The sequence below is a fragment of the Kwoniella mangroviensis genome (assembly GCF_000507465.2).
Source record: "Kwoniella mangroviensis CBS 8507 chromosome 1 map unlocalized Ctg01, whole genome shotgun sequence".
Classification (NCBI taxonomy): domain Eukaryota; kingdom Fungi; phylum Basidiomycota; class Tremellomycetes; order Tremellales; family Cryptococcaceae; genus Kwoniella; species Kwoniella mangrovensis.
Window position 1 is genome coordinate 4,727,737 of NW_027062533.1, and position 14,699 is coordinate 4,742,435.

Consider the following 14,699-nt stretch of genomic DNA (forward strand, 5'->3'; position numbering starts at 1 on the left):
TGAGGTTCATCCTATCTCTCTGCCTGACCGAACAGTCTCTTGCTATCATGAAAGAGAAACAGATCAGCGAACTTGAGATGCAAAAAGTCAACTAGGAATGAAACAAACAACTCACACAAAAGCAGGTGTTTGTATTTCCCCTTTCCCAGTCGTTGACCACATTTCCCTTGGCCAGTAATCCTGGAGGAAAACGTATGTATGGCCAGCAAGTATCCCGACCTATGAATGTGCGTGACATACAATCAGACCAATTGGCGATCGATGACAGGAAAGGTGGGTAGCAGGTACAGACGGAACTCACGATATCCCCGATGGCAACTTGGAATCCACCTTGTAACAGCCATGAAAACGCCACCAAACATAGAGGTAGATACGGGGCGGTTATCCTGTTTGATCCGGTATATGTCAGTGATGCTCTTTGCATCTGAAGACCGGGCGAACGTACGTGACTACACCGAACAAAGACATTTTGATAGATGGATTCCTCCTTGACCAGATATACACCAAGGCGAACGCGAGTGAGGAGGATAGGAATGGCATAGTCAGGAGAGGTGATATGATCTATGCATGAGACAACGTATCAGCTGTACAACTGATGATGAGAGCAAACGTTCTTCAGCTGACTTACAAGGATGAATACCGAACATAAGAATAATAACCATACGTAATCTGCTCTTCGATTTGAGAATGAATTTTCTTCTAACAGCCTAGAGTATCGCATTCTATATATGCATAAAGCACTTTATAAGCCCTTCAACTCCAATGCGAGCGATATCACTAAAAGCTGTAACAGGGAAAAGTGTACTATAAAGGGTGGTCTGAACTTACATGAAGAACATATGAAATGCCAAATCTAGCGATAATGGTCCAAAGTACAAGAACGTCGTGATGAACCTCCATATCTAGATATTATCTTCTCGGTCAGCTCGAGCTCTGCAGAGGGACAGCAGAGGACCAAGCTGACTTACCTGCATATTTCCTACAGCAGCTTTCCACGAGAAGTACAGTTGAAGCGGTGCTACCACTTGACATTCCTTCATCAACAGATGTCAGTCCACAATTTTGGCATATCAAGTACCAATTCTATCTCAAGTACTCACCACAAGTACACTAGCTCCTATCGACGCTGCTACCCATACTCTCGTCACTGGTGGGATGTCGGTAATCCACTGTTCGACAGGTTGAGCCATTATCTCAAAGGTTCGGTTTCGATATCCTCAATGTGGATTTTTCTTGCTGATGGCGTATTGCTAGATCACTCGTAGTCTCGGCGTATATAGCTCTGCTGTTTATCTTTATGGATCTTTAAATTGCAGGATGACAGACGACAAGCAGAATTATAAGGAGGTGAAACATGTTGATTTGGCTGGAGGACATGGCAAGTGGAGGTTCCTGGTTCGACGTGGAGGCGTAGTATGGCAGATGGCTAGGTGGCAGGTGGCGACAGACTATTCTCAACGATAGGGGGGCATGATGGCTATCAATCGTCTTCCTATTTATGCCTTTTCGTTCAACAGTAATTCATAATTTGCTTCTAACCATAATACTGTACCCATGATTACAAGAAAGTGACTTTTGGCTTCTTTCACATTTCAGGAAGGTGATGCAGTAAAAGACAGTATGGCCAGTCCTACAAATGCAGATGATCGAAGACTTTTTGTCTGAATTTGTAAATTCTAGCCTTCAGACCTGAGGCTTCTGTGCGTCAACATCGGGAATATATAAGATAGAAGATAATGTATGTGGGGGTATGAGTGATGGAAGGCTCTTGAAATAAGGTCATTCATTATGCTCTCATCTCGAACTTCAAGGAATGAGTGATTAGAAAATCACGAAAATGTCAAGATTCGCTTTGATTATCGGGAGTTCCCCTCCCCCCCTCCACACACACACCCTCTCTGTCATGGATTTCGTATGATGGTCTCGCTACAATCCAAAGAAGAAGCAAGTACCGCGTAATCCGGTGGAGCCACAATGAAGATCTTATTCGAATAGACTATGACTAACCTGTCATGCCCTTCCGAACAAAGGATCGCTCTCGTGGGGAGCATTGGTAGGTTCTTGAGTTCACAGAACCTATCTTCTTGATGTATGCTATATATACGGGATTATCAATCAGGTAATCCTGGTATATTCCAACTTCCCCCACAAATCTTTAATCACGCCACAACCATGTCATCAACTCTATCATATAGTGTCAGCGTCGACGTTCCTCCGTTGTCGAACGTCCTCGAAGAATTAAGTAAACATACTTTAAAATCCACCGAAATCCGAAGATTCCCAAATACTGGAACTTGTCGAATCCATTTTGAGCCTATTTCACTCGATACGACAGCCATCATCGAATCTAAGGATGATGATATGGCGTTCCGTAAAGAAGTACCTACCAAATTCGATTTTATCGGACGAACCATTATGACACCCAATTCCGGTACTACCAGAATGAGTCTATCTTCTTCGTCAGGCGCCTATATACCTCTTGGATATGATGAGATCTCCCTTTTCTTCCATTTCACAAAGGACAGTATTTGCTGTAGGTGTGCAATGTTTTCTCATCCGACCATTTTGGGACTTTCAATCTCGCATACATACTCATCCCTGAACAACAATGCTCTTCGCATGTACAGCATATTCTAGATTTCCAGCATCACCTTCCTGAGATGTCACAATCAACTCACGATGTCATTTTCCACCGTGGCCACCTTCGTACCCCCTTCGAGACAGTTTTATCAGAGTTGGAACCGATGTACGTTAACCTCCAACAGCATGAAATGGTTTTATACAGTATGTAGATCCCACTTCGAACCTTTCTTCATACCTACCACTGCCATCATCTTGAACCACAGCCAAGAAGAAAGTACCATCCCTGTCAACTTCAACTTTGTCGTTTACACAAGGAAGAAGGATATTGGTTCCAAAAACCAACAAACTGACCGTACAATCCGGAAAAGGTGGTATGGAAGGTGCTGTAAATGACGCATTTGCGGGGTGGCTTAAAACATTGACTTGTGAATTGTTAGAGGGTCCGACTGTTCCTGTCAATTTGAACAATACAAAACTTATGATCGCACTGAGAAATCTTGCTTTTACCAAATGCAATGAGGAGGGAGCTTCAAAATCGCTTGGTTGGACAACTGGTAACATCTCTGAAGGAAAGCGATAACTATCCTAGCGGGAGGGGACAATCGGACCTTGGAGCCGGCCCAGGCCGAAAACCCTTCCATGATGCAGAAAACCATGACGAGTAGGACCTGCCAACAAACGAAAGGAAAAGGGCAGACGACGAAGGCTGTTGGATAAGATTAAGGGGATTCAGTGTTTAGTCCGTGTATTTGTGAGATCCCAACGATAGCAGTTGGTAAATCTGAGCCATGGTGTCAAGCTCATCTTGTATGTCATCACGTCATGGTATTATCGTTTAACGATATGGATGCAAAATGAATAAGAAAGAAACATTATAGTGAAGAAGGTACTTTGAAAGCAGAATACAGTACAGACACCACCTTTTCCTGACTTGGTTTATTGTCCACTCCCACTACCACCACCCAAATTGGAGGGCATAGCCGTAAAACCCATCCTTCTGGCATATTCAATCTCCTCAGCTTTCGTCAATCCATCTCCCGTCTTACTCCAATTAGCAGAAGAAGTCCTAGCTCTGAACTTATTAGTCTTTACTCTGAACAGTTCTTCCATGTTCAGAGGTTTGATCGGACCAAACAGTTCATCAGGGTTACGATGAGCCTGAGCTTCGAGAGCGGCACGTAATTGGGGTGATTCGGCCCATGTAGGAGGAATGAAATCTTTAGTTCGATCTTCATCGTCCGAATCAGAGTACCTAGATTGGTCATTCGATATTAGCATATTTTCGCTTCTTATTTTGACATGATGAATGAGGTAGACTTACTCAGATGCAATATCAGGTAAAACGATATCTTCACTCTGGATCATAGCTGCCTTCTCATCCAATTGAGTTTGAAGAGCTACTCTGCTCTGTTGCAGTATACTATTCGCATGAGATGGTACAGCCGTGGATGTTCTCATGGGCTGAGCAGGTTGATGTTGAGATGGTCGAGAAGGTGGTCCTAAAGGTTTTCTTTCTCCATTCCCAGTTGGCTGATTCTGAGTGACTAGAGTGATGGTTGATGATTGAGTTGCGGTCTCAGCAGTTCGGAATGCCGATGGACCCATCTTACCGTTGAGAGCCATAGTCGAAGCTGATGATCCCAGAGTAGCTTGTTTGGTAGGTCGGAAAGGCTCCTTGCCCTTTTGCGATTGTTGTAAAGAGGATGATCCGGAAGCAGCTTTGTTCTGGGATTTGTGTAGAGCAGCAGTTTGAGCAGCTAACTTTCGCTTTCGGGCAGCTTCTTCTTCCGCAGCCTACATATCACAGAACACATCAGTCTTCCTCGTTTGCTTATCGTGTAAGATGCATTACTTACACGTAACTTAGCGGCTTGTACGTCCCTATCAGCCTTCTCCTTCTCTGCTTTCTCCTTAGCTGCTAAAGCAGCCTTCTCGGCTCTTTCTTTCTGTCTCTTCTCAAGTTCAGCTCTTTGACGTCTCTTTTCCTCAATTTCCGCAATCTTAGCTTTTCTTTCTTCATCTGCTCTGATTCTGTCTTCTTCAGCTTTCTTCTTGGCAGCTTGTTGTCGACGAGCTTCAGCTTCTTTGAGAGTCGCTTTACGTTCAGCGGCAGCTTGTTCCTATAATACCAAGATGTGAGTTAGTCATATTCAAGCTCAGTTGGCAAAATAACCATAGGGCCACTCACTTTCTTAGCAGCAGCAGCAGCGAGTTGGAGACTCTTGACGGGTCCCGTAGCAGGTTTGACTCCTAAAGCTTTGGCAGCCATATTTTGACCTTGAGTAAGCATGCTTCCGGAGGTTACGATCGAGGATGTAGACATATTGAGCGGAGTAGGAGCGGCGCTCGATGAAGATGGCATTTTTCGGTGAGTCTGTGCATCACGTATGTTAGCTTCGCTTCACTTCAGTTCCACATAGATCAACTTACCTTGATTTCAACAACAGGAGCACGATGAGGTTTCTGAACCTCGATGACTTCTTCTTCCCCGCTCAGATCATCGAGTTCACCCTCCTCTTCCATCTCCTCGTCTTCGTGTTCACTTGGTTCCCTGGCTTTTCGAGCGTCTATCTTCTCCTTGACAGCTTTCGTTTCGTGTTTCTTGATAGACGCATTCCTTTGTTGTTCCTTCTGTAATGCTACAGAGGGCTCACGAGCATGTTTTTCTTCTCTATCATGCAAAGCTCGAGCTTGATATCGAGATGCGGGTCGAGTAGGTGTACCAGTCGGAGTGGTCGATTGGGGTTCCTCCTCGACAGGCACAGATGGTTGTCGTTGAGTAGTAGCCATGGATGTTCTCGGGTCAACGAGGATGAGCTCTTCGATGACTGACTGCTCTTCAATCATTTCCTCTTCCTCCTCTTCTGGTGACTTGGGTGCTTGAGGTTTTCGTCGAGGCGAAGTAATCTCTGGCGTAGTGGATCTGACGAATTGAGCTCTGGATTCCGGCTGTTCGTCAATCTCCATACCTTTTTCCTCTTCCTTCTCCGGTTCAGGTGAATCCGGTTTGGTAGCTTCACTCATTAATCTCTTGAACTCCATTTCGGCCAATCGCTCTTCTTCCAACTCTCTAGCTAATCTTTGTGCTTCCTCTTCGGGATCAGAGCCTCCAAGACCTAATAATCCAGCACCAATGCTACCTAAACCTCTCAGGAATCCAGTACCAGTACTCTTAGCTTGTTGTACACGACCCGTTCCAGTCCCTTGGGAAGCTGCCAATACAGCCCTCTGCTTGGCCATTTCCTTCGCAGCCGTCTTTTCTCGAAGTTCATCGAGGGCTCTGGTAACTTTGTGAATATCGGACCGAGTATTGTCCGTTTGGATGACCGATCGACCAAGTGAGTTCGGTTGCGAGACTGGACCAATTGAACCAAAAGATGGTGTTTTACTGGGCGCGATGGGTCGTCCCGTCGGACCAGGTGTACGAGCGGGTAAAGCATCGGTATAGTTGGGAGCAGGTAAATCAGCATTGTATTTAGCTGTTTTCTCTGGTCTTCTCTCTTCTTCAACTTTTTCCTCTTCCTCTTCTTCATCTACACCATGATCTGATTTTCGCTTCAGTCCGTTGGTAGGAGCCAAGCTCGTCCTCAATCCAGCGAAGTCGACAGTAGTACTTGGTCTTTGTGCAGATGCGTATGATCTCCGCAAAGCTGCATTTGCCTCGCTACTTGGCAACGCATTGATGGGGACAGCATTTGAGCCAAGAGCTTTACTGAGCCATGAAGATCGGACTTGTCGGACAGGTTGAGAAGTGCCGGTAGCCATTGTCCGGTTCGCGAAAGAGGTGGGCATGGTGGGATCGACTTTACGTTCTGGTTCTTCTTGGTGAGGCTGTGGGGAAATGCTGTCCTTTATAGCAGATGCAGATATTTCGGGCTGGATATCTTGTTGAGGTTCAGATCTTTCTTCATTCACGACTTCCGTTGACTCCTCCTTGTTCTCCTCATCTATTGCCTCCTCAACATCTTTCTCCTTTCCCTCCTCGACGAGTTGGGAGGATTCCTTCTCAGGTACAGCAGACGAACCACCGTTCTTTACATTTTGGGATTCTGGAGATGGTGCCCACGCTGCAGGCTCAAAGGATGCAGTCTGTGGAGCTTCCTCTTCTACTTCGATAGGTTCGCCTTCTTCAGGTTCTCGTTCTACTTGGACATCCGGCATAAGCTCGTCTTCGACAACCGGCGGCACGGCTTCCACTTCCATAGCATGCACAGTAGGTTGTTCAGCCATTTCTTCTTCTGCCGCTTTCTCTTTCTCCTTCTTAGATCTTGAACGAGTCGATTTCGACTTTTTCGGTACTATATCATCCGTTGTGGAAGCCGACGAGTGAGATTTTGATTTTTCCGAAGTGGAAATCGAGGTTGAAGTGTTATCAACAGAAGTAGGAGGTGAATTTTCATCAATCTCGGCAACTTTTTTGGATTTGGCTTTCTTGGTAGCTTTAGCTTTTGGTTTTGCCTTTTCGGGTTTGGATTTGATGGGACTTGCGCCACCCTTAGGAGATACTACTGTAGTCGGTGAGAGAGTAGACACGTTAAGTGAGCGTGGTTGGAGTGGTGAGAGAGCGGCTCGGGACTATAATCAGAAAAGACAAGTTAGCTGAATTGACAAACAGGTTTTTGCGGTGTCTACAACCCCTCACATTCTGTTTAGTATTTGGGCTTAAAGCCAAATAAGCATTGAGACCTTTGACTCTATCAGTTCGTTCCTTGGCAGCAGCAGTGGTCGCTCTAGTCTTCTTGACTGTCTGAGTACGAGAAGGAGTCTTCATAAGTTCGGTAATGGGAGCTCTGCAAATAACGTAAACACAGCAAACATTAGATTCCTCGATCAACAACATTTTCGCAAAAACAGTGGGGGTATGACACGAATTAAAACTCACCTATTCTGTCTGTCCATGATTTGCTCCATATAGCCATCCAGCCATCCGTAACCTAGATCATTGATGCTTCCCTCCAACTCTGATAGAGTCGTTACAGCAGCCCTTCGAAGACCATCACGAAGGTTGAAAGCGTAGTGGTCGAATGAGGGCATATCCTGTGTCATGAAGGACATGATGGTCTCGACTACGACTTGAGGCGTCAAGTGAGTGATTTGATCAGACAAGGAGTGATACAATGATGTTGAACGGTGAACGAGAGAAATCGAGAAGAACAGAATGAAAGATGACAGATGAGGAATATAAACAACCCAACAGCCCAACATCGCTCATCCCATCTTTACCCTGAGAAATCACTCACCAAACATTCACTCCTTGCATCTCACGTGTCATCCACGTGTCAGACCAAAATCAATAAACAAACAAAGCTAAGACGAACATTACAACTGCGCTCAGTCAAGATCATCATCGTCATGCATCTGATATCTCATATATTGTAGACAGTCGTTCCAACCCTATCACAAGGATCCCATAGGAGCAAACTACAACAAGATGTCAGGTTTAGGAGCACGGGTGAGTCCATCAACCAGGCCAATACCATATAGCATCTATCATTAACGCGACTGTTTTTGGTTTTCCTTTAGACCAAGAAGGTAAGGGTGTAAACAATCCTTGTGTCGTCGAGCCAGGCAATGCTAATGGCTCAATCATCACTGATCAGGTCACCACATATGGCAAAAAGAAGACTGTAAGCTCTTCTCTCCCCATTTCTCACGAGGTAATCAAGCTTACCGGATTTCGTATGCACATGTCATAGCAAATCATCTCAATCCACAGCGACATCTCTAAACCTATCGTACCATCATCCCCTTTACCCTCACACATACAAATCAAGACCAAACGACCCGTACTTCAAACGAAACTATCCAATGATATCTCAAATCTTCCCTCTACGCCATTGCCTCCTTCTAAGATTAACAAAGCAAAAAGCAAAATAATCGAAGATGAAGTTCAACCAATATCGGTGCCTTCAAGTCCCGAAATCATTTTCAAAGCTCATAAAAGAGTGAACCGACCAGGTAAAGTCGTTATACCCAGATCATCCATCTCATCCCCACCATCAGCATCAGCAATCAAAACAAAACCCAGATCCAGAAAGAGTATTCCAGAAGTAGTTATACCTACTTCAAGAAAGGTTAAACCTTTAGGTGAATTGACTAAACAATTCAAAGAAATAAGCATCGAGGATGCTCCCTTGTCTGCCGCTAAGGATATATCACCTATAGAGGATTCTCAAATCGCTCTTGACGATTTGCTATCAACCTGCTCTTCGGCTACTATTGGTCAATTTACGAATTTCCTGGAAGGGTGTCAATTGCCAGAGTATGGAAGTATAAGAAAAGTTGGAGAAGCATCGTATTCTGAAGTATTTGGATTGGTAGTAGCTGAAGAGGTGGAATTCGTATTGAAGGTGATCCCATTGCTTTCATCGATGAGATTGGATAAGACGGATGGGCCGATGCCTGATTGTACCAAGATGGAAGACGTGAAGAGGGAAATTGAGGTGACTAAGAGGATGAGTCAAGTGCCAGGTGGTGGTTTCGTGCAGTATATCGGGTAAGTTGAACTGATCTTGCCTAATAAGGTACAGTGATCACTATGCTGAGATGACGTCGATGTTACAGATCATATGTGGTTGAAGGTGTATATCCTCAGCAGCTGTTGGAACAATGGGACGAGTACAAAGGGACTGAAGGTTCAGCAAGTGTTAGACCATGTGAGTACCTCTCTGAATACCGTCATTTGAAGTGCTAACCATGATTGTCTATGGACCTAGCCGCCCTCTCCTCTACGCAGAAATACTGCCTCCTTCTGCTCTCCCACGCTGGCACAGATCTCGAAACGTTCAAATTCTCTCAAACCCAAGGATGGCTTCAGGCTGCTGGGGTGTTCTGGCAGATAGTCTCCTCTCTTGCCAGGGCAGAGAGGTGGACAGAATTTGAGGTGAGTCCAGCTTATCCGCCTCGAGGTCGCCCAACCAGGCAGACAGCTAATCCTTTTTGTTCGATATTGTAGCATCGAGATTTGCATGAAGGACAAATTCTCATTCATCCTTCCAAGCCGACCCATGATGATGATGAAAAAAATTACTTGAACCCTTCTGCAAGCGGGGTGCAAACTACAATAATTGATTTTGGCCTGTCACGCTTGACGATACCCGTTTCAGATCATTCGGATTCGGTTTGGACGGAGATACCGAAGGAAGTGTACGAAGGTAAAGGTGCTCAGTGGGATTCGTATAGGTTGATGAGGGATAAGGTCGAAAGCGAGAAAGGGATGGAAGGGTGGAAGGGTTTCAACCCTATTACAAACGTTATGGTGAGTCCACCGAAGATCTTTTACGTTATGCAATATACCATACATTTGATTGCACTCAACTTGCTTCCGACCTTCGAAGCTTCGGGCTTTGTATGATCATATACGGATACAGCTGACATATAGGGTCTGCGTAGTGGCTCCAGTACATCCTTACCTACATGTTGAACACCAAACTGCCCCGTCAACTGCGACAACCCAATCGTCGATCATCAAGAGCTATCAAAACCTACGAAAGGGAAGAAAGGGCAATGAATATCTTGCAACAGGCTGAAAAACTGTTAGGATGGAGTATCGATATTGATAAAGACAAGAAACGCAAAGGTTTGAGAGGTCAGGTGGAATATGGGGAAGAAGATAGGTTGAAGAGCGCGAAGGACATTTTGGATTGGGGTGTGAGAGAGGGTTGGGTAACAATTGAGACCAGCTTCATGAAAACAGAATCTGGCTTTTAATTTGATCAAGAACGAGAATTTTGGGATATTTAGTTTGGTGAATGATAATTCACTTTCCTTCCTCGCTTCCTCCTCTCCTTTTAGATTTGTTTTTTCAGGCTGTAACCGAGGATAGGATGATATCGTTTGTATAAATAGGAATATATACACATGTACAATCAATTTATGCCAAAAACTAAAATAACACAGTCGAACGTCCTTCGAGCAGCACGAATCATTATAATCATTTTCTCGACTGTAGTAATACACGGTTGATACATACATACAACTGTGATTGATGAACCAAAAACTGAACCATCTTCGCCATTCTAGTTCTGCCCCTGTGACACTTTCTCCACGTATGAATAATCGTTCATCCCCAGGTCTGCTCATTGGGACGAAGCACTTTTCAACCTCTCCAACTCTTTCTCCAATCTCTCCCTTTTCTGCTTGAGCATCATCACCTTTTTTCTCTGTAGTATACTCAACTCCCTCAGATTCAGATCCGATATCTTACAAGACGTATCCTGCTTGTTGTCCGTCTCTTCGGCCAAAGAAGCTGGTAAAGAAGTGGGATTGGAAGGTTGAGGGTTGATTGGGGGAGTTCGAGCAGACTGAAGGATACTTAACTATGTATACATCAACATGAACACAATCATCAGCGGAATTTCACAAGTTGATACGCAAGTAAATCAGAGCAACAGTAAACACTTGATATGTTTCATTTTGGAACAAAACTCAGATCAGAATCACTCACTCTTTCCTCCAATGTTGACACTTTCGATTTCTCATATTCGACCATACTCTCAGCTTTCGCTATCAACTGATCTATCTGAGGTGCGAGGGAGGATGATAAGGTTGATTTGTGCGCTAGGATGGTAGGTTCAGGGAGGACCAGGAAATGCTATGAGAGATAGATCTGTCATCAGTATCGGTCTTCTCTCAAGCAACACCCCTCTCTTCGTTCACTTGTGTGTGGTCGGATGTTTGAGATGTCTAATTCGATATGATGAGATCCACTCACATGTTTATGTTTCATTACTTTGGTCAGTCTCGGTAAATCACTCGTACCCACTTGCAACCTGTTCAAACCCGCGTTCAACGTGTTAGAACATCGTTCGGTGGCAGACACGCAATCTTCCAACGCGTTGAGGAAATCGTTGGAAGGTGGAGCAGGGTAGATGGACTCCCGTGGTAGACGCCGTGTTGACGCTGTGTATGCCATCGTTGGAGTGAGTCAATCTATGGATCTATGGATGATTGATCTGCTGAGTCAAGGAGAGCAGGACGATGAGTACGAAAGCGAAGAAGAACGTTTGTTTGCACTTAGCTCATCGAATGGTTGACCTCCACCGACGCGCGATGGGCACGGACCACCTGACTCTCTCTACCTGGATGTGGGCAACTGATCATTTGGGCTCTTCCTGCCAACGAAAACAAGCTGACAGACTGACGCATACGCATATGCATATGATTAGATCCTCATGATCCGCAGTCAGGTGTATACGTCTACTCACTCCTTGTGAAGTGACACAACGGTGAGTAAACAATTGGGATCTGCATCTCAACTTCATGTAGTCTTTCCTGTCCTTCTCCTTCCCCCATCCGCTCTTTATTCGGCTTACTGACCTGTGGCTTAGATGGGCAGAAGTGTGATTAACCTTCAACCGATGTGTTGTACTGACCGTACTGATCAGGAATGTTTGCCTTGTTGATACCAATAACGATAATGTAAACAGATCACAAACAAAGATGGACTATATAACAAGGTAAACACCTCGACAAGTCTTGTTTGTATCTCTCTTTGTCTCTTCATCCTACTATCGCACCTCGCACTCTCTTTGTACTGACTTCGTAGACCCAAACCAATCAGCCAACTTGATAACAATCCACACTCATTTGATCAACGCTCCTTACAATGAAGACCACTCAACTAATCTCCCTCGCTGCTCTGACTGTCTCTCTCAATGCGCTCAAAATCCTCGCTGAAGGGACAATCGCGGGACGTTTCACTTCCCCTAATACAGCATCGTTCACCGGTATGGCAACCACAGATTACGAAACTTGTGCTGTGAGTCAAAATCTATTCTTTTCCGGTCAACATTCCTCAATCGATGTGCCGGTTGCCGTTGACGCATTCTAATACTGACTTGTTCCCTCCTTTATCCCGATTCGTTTCATATGCTACTCGCAGTCTTATTGCACCACTAAATACGCGTGGATCTACTATGGTAATTACTGCTTATGTTCCGATACCTACGGCACGTATAGCAGTAGATCACCATATAACCCCGATACCTGTATCTCCAACTACCGAGCGGCAAGTTACGTCAAGAGCACAACGTTCGATTTCGCCAATTGTGCTACACCCGGATCGGTCTACTTCGATGGAGAAGAGAACACGGAATATACCACGGCAACGGATATCATCGACTGTTTCGGTCAATGTAAGACATCAAGGTATGCTGCTCTAGCGTACGATGTGAGTGTTCGATGTTTCTCTTCAAGAGGATAAAAAGAACGAAACCGTGCTTTCCATTTCGACATAGAGGCTGACCAGGCCACATAGAACATTCAAAGTTCGTACGTGTGCGCGAATGGTGATGAACTCTCAAGTCAAATTTCGGAATCGTGCACAACCGCATCCACTTTGGTGAGTTTCTCTGTGCCTCACCGATCGTTGCATTACCTCCACTGACATCTGTCAACCGTGGTCTATGAAAGGTTTACACCCATCCTGCAGGTGGTGAGTTCCCATACCTATCTTCATGTTGTATCTGTTGGCATTTTGACTTATAGCTGGACGCTTACCATCTATACCTCACATAGCCGCTGTCTCTGGTCTGGCACGACGAAATGCACGAGAAGCATTGAGAAGATCAAGACAGGCAGCTCTTGTTCAAACTTGTCCTAAAGGTATGACCGCTTGTGTCATCCCTGGTTTAGAGGGAACAGATGCTTGGGAGGTGAGTCCGAGCCTATTCCTATCTTGCAATCTATTACAATCTCTTGAGAGTTAATGCGTAAGCGAAGCGGAAGTCTAACAACAAGATTCTGAATTTTGATCTACGGTAGTGCGTTGATACTCACAAGGACCTGGAATCATGCGGTGGATGTCTACACGGCACTTACAAGAACTCTACAACTGCTATTGGTCGATCGTAAGTAGCCCTACTATCAGCCTTTAAATACCGGGGGAGAAAGAAGATTGCTGACGTATTGCTCTGATACTCCGAACTCCGCCTCATTAGTTGTCAAGACCAAGAAGGTGTATCATTAGGAGGAACGACCTGTCAAGCTGGCAAATGTGTAAAGTATGGGTGCGCATCCGGATATCGATTAGTCGATGGAGATTGCATTGCCGTCTAACTCCAGTGCCCCAAGCCAAAGGGATTCAACCATTTTAAAAAAGATATTTTGTTCAATCTCGCATATCGCCAAAATACTTCATACGTTATAATTATCACTTTCTCTCTCTCTCTCTCTCTTCCGGTTCATCTATTTCCTGGGTATTTAGTACGTAGTCTCTTATCTGAAACTATGGTGCTGCATGTATATTTCAGTCGTTTGGGCAGTGTACTGGGGAATCTGGAGGTATTGCAGGATGAGCGACCATAAATGCAATGATTATGTCCTCTGAGAATCAAGATCGATTGATTTCGGGCAAGATATCAATGTAGCAGGACAGAACACCTATCAAATCGGTCAATATCCACCTGGATCACCCTCTACAAGAATTTTGTTTTGGCAACCTTGGCTTCCAACTTGCTGAGAATCACCATTTTGGTGTTGACATTTGATCCGCCATGCCCCACAAGTTCGTCTTATTACATAAAACATTATAGTATTGCATCCGACAAACCACTGACTGGATCGGTGAGTTGATGTGAGATTACAGTACACAGGGTGATAGTACAGAGTAACATCTCCAGTATTTTGATCTTGTGATCAATCCCGTTCGTACATCAAACGGATAATCCTGTTATTCTATAATCAATGAAACTTGGGCCCCTGCGAACAATGATAGTTAATCTAGCTGTGTGTAGTACTCTTCGCCTTTCAATCCAAGTAATTATCCACACGGTTATATCAATAAATATGACGCTTGTTCGTTCTACTCAACTCATGTTTGAAAGGTTAGTCTGCCACTAACAGTCTAGATAAGTCATATTCGAATCACTAGTGCGTATAGAGAGAGTCATGACGGAATCAAGCGTTTCATATCATCCTTTGATGACGATGGTGACCCTCCTTTGGATGATGTTTCATCTCGATACTTACTCTTTGTCTCCTTGTCATTGTTGATCCCGATCACTTGACTACGGATTATCACAGTGAGATCGATGATGATGACTTTGAGATTGGATGATACTAAAACACTGACATTCTGATAGAACAATAGGACAGTAGTACAGTGAGAACAACAT

The 14,699-nt window shown here is 44.6% G+C and overlaps 5 protein-coding genes across 5 annotated transcripts; 2 read left to right on the plus strand and 3 right to left on the minus strand.

Moving 5' to 3' along the window:
- Positions 1-11: 11 nt before the first annotated feature.
- On the minus strand, positions 12-1,190 carry I203_101764 (uncharacterized protein; the record flags this gene model as incomplete). Its single annotated transcript, XM_019150579.1, has 8 exons — positions 12-42; positions 116-219; positions 302-386; positions 446-561; positions 629-722; positions 829-902; positions 969-1,034; positions 1,101-1,190. 8 exons carry the CDS (start codon positions 1,188-1,190, stop codon positions 12-14), a joined length of 660 nt encoding a protein of 219 aa, XP_019000172.1.
- Positions 1,191-3,519: 2,329 nt separating this feature from the next.
- Positions 3,520-7,638, minus strand: I203_101765 (uncharacterized protein; the record flags this gene model as incomplete). Its single annotated transcript, XM_019150581.1, has 7 exons — positions 3,520-3,835; positions 3,905-4,377; positions 4,440-4,703; positions 4,772-4,957; positions 5,014-7,158; positions 7,226-7,373; positions 7,466-7,638. 7 exons carry the CDS (start codon positions 7,636-7,638, stop codon positions 3,520-3,522), a joined length of 3,705 nt encoding a protein of 1,234 aa, XP_019000174.1.
- A 376-nt stretch (positions 7,639-8,014) lies between these two features.
- I203_101766 (uncharacterized protein) lies at positions 8,015-10,293 on the plus strand (the record flags this gene model as incomplete). The annotated part of the gene is made up of 7 exons (XM_065516948.1): positions 8,015-8,035; positions 8,184-8,210; positions 8,280-9,079; positions 9,148-9,239; positions 9,300-9,466; positions 9,539-9,841; positions 9,976-10,293. 7 exons carry the CDS (start codon positions 8,015-8,017, stop codon positions 10,291-10,293), a joined length of 1,728 nt encoding a protein of 575 aa, XP_065373766.1.
- A 368-nt stretch (positions 10,294-10,661) lies between these two features.
- I203_101767 (uncharacterized protein) lies at positions 10,662-11,497 on the minus strand (the record flags this gene model as incomplete). Its single annotated transcript, XM_019150583.1, has 3 exons — positions 10,662-10,901; positions 11,030-11,176; positions 11,297-11,497. The coding sequence occupies 3 exons, from the start codon at positions 11,495-11,497 to the stop codon at positions 10,662-10,664; spliced, it is 588 nt and encodes a 195-aa protein (XP_019000176.1).
- A 693-nt stretch (positions 11,498-12,190) lies between these two features.
- On the plus strand, positions 12,191-13,641 carry I203_101768 (uncharacterized protein; the record flags this gene model as incomplete). The annotated part of the gene is made up of 7 exons (XM_019150584.1): positions 12,191-12,343; positions 12,467-12,754; positions 12,842-12,925; positions 12,997-13,018; positions 13,102-13,238; positions 13,348-13,433; positions 13,524-13,641. The coding sequence occupies 7 exons, from the start codon at positions 12,191-12,193 to the stop codon at positions 13,639-13,641; spliced, it is 888 nt and encodes a 295-aa protein (XP_019000177.1).
- Positions 13,642-14,699: the final 1,058 nt, after the last annotated feature.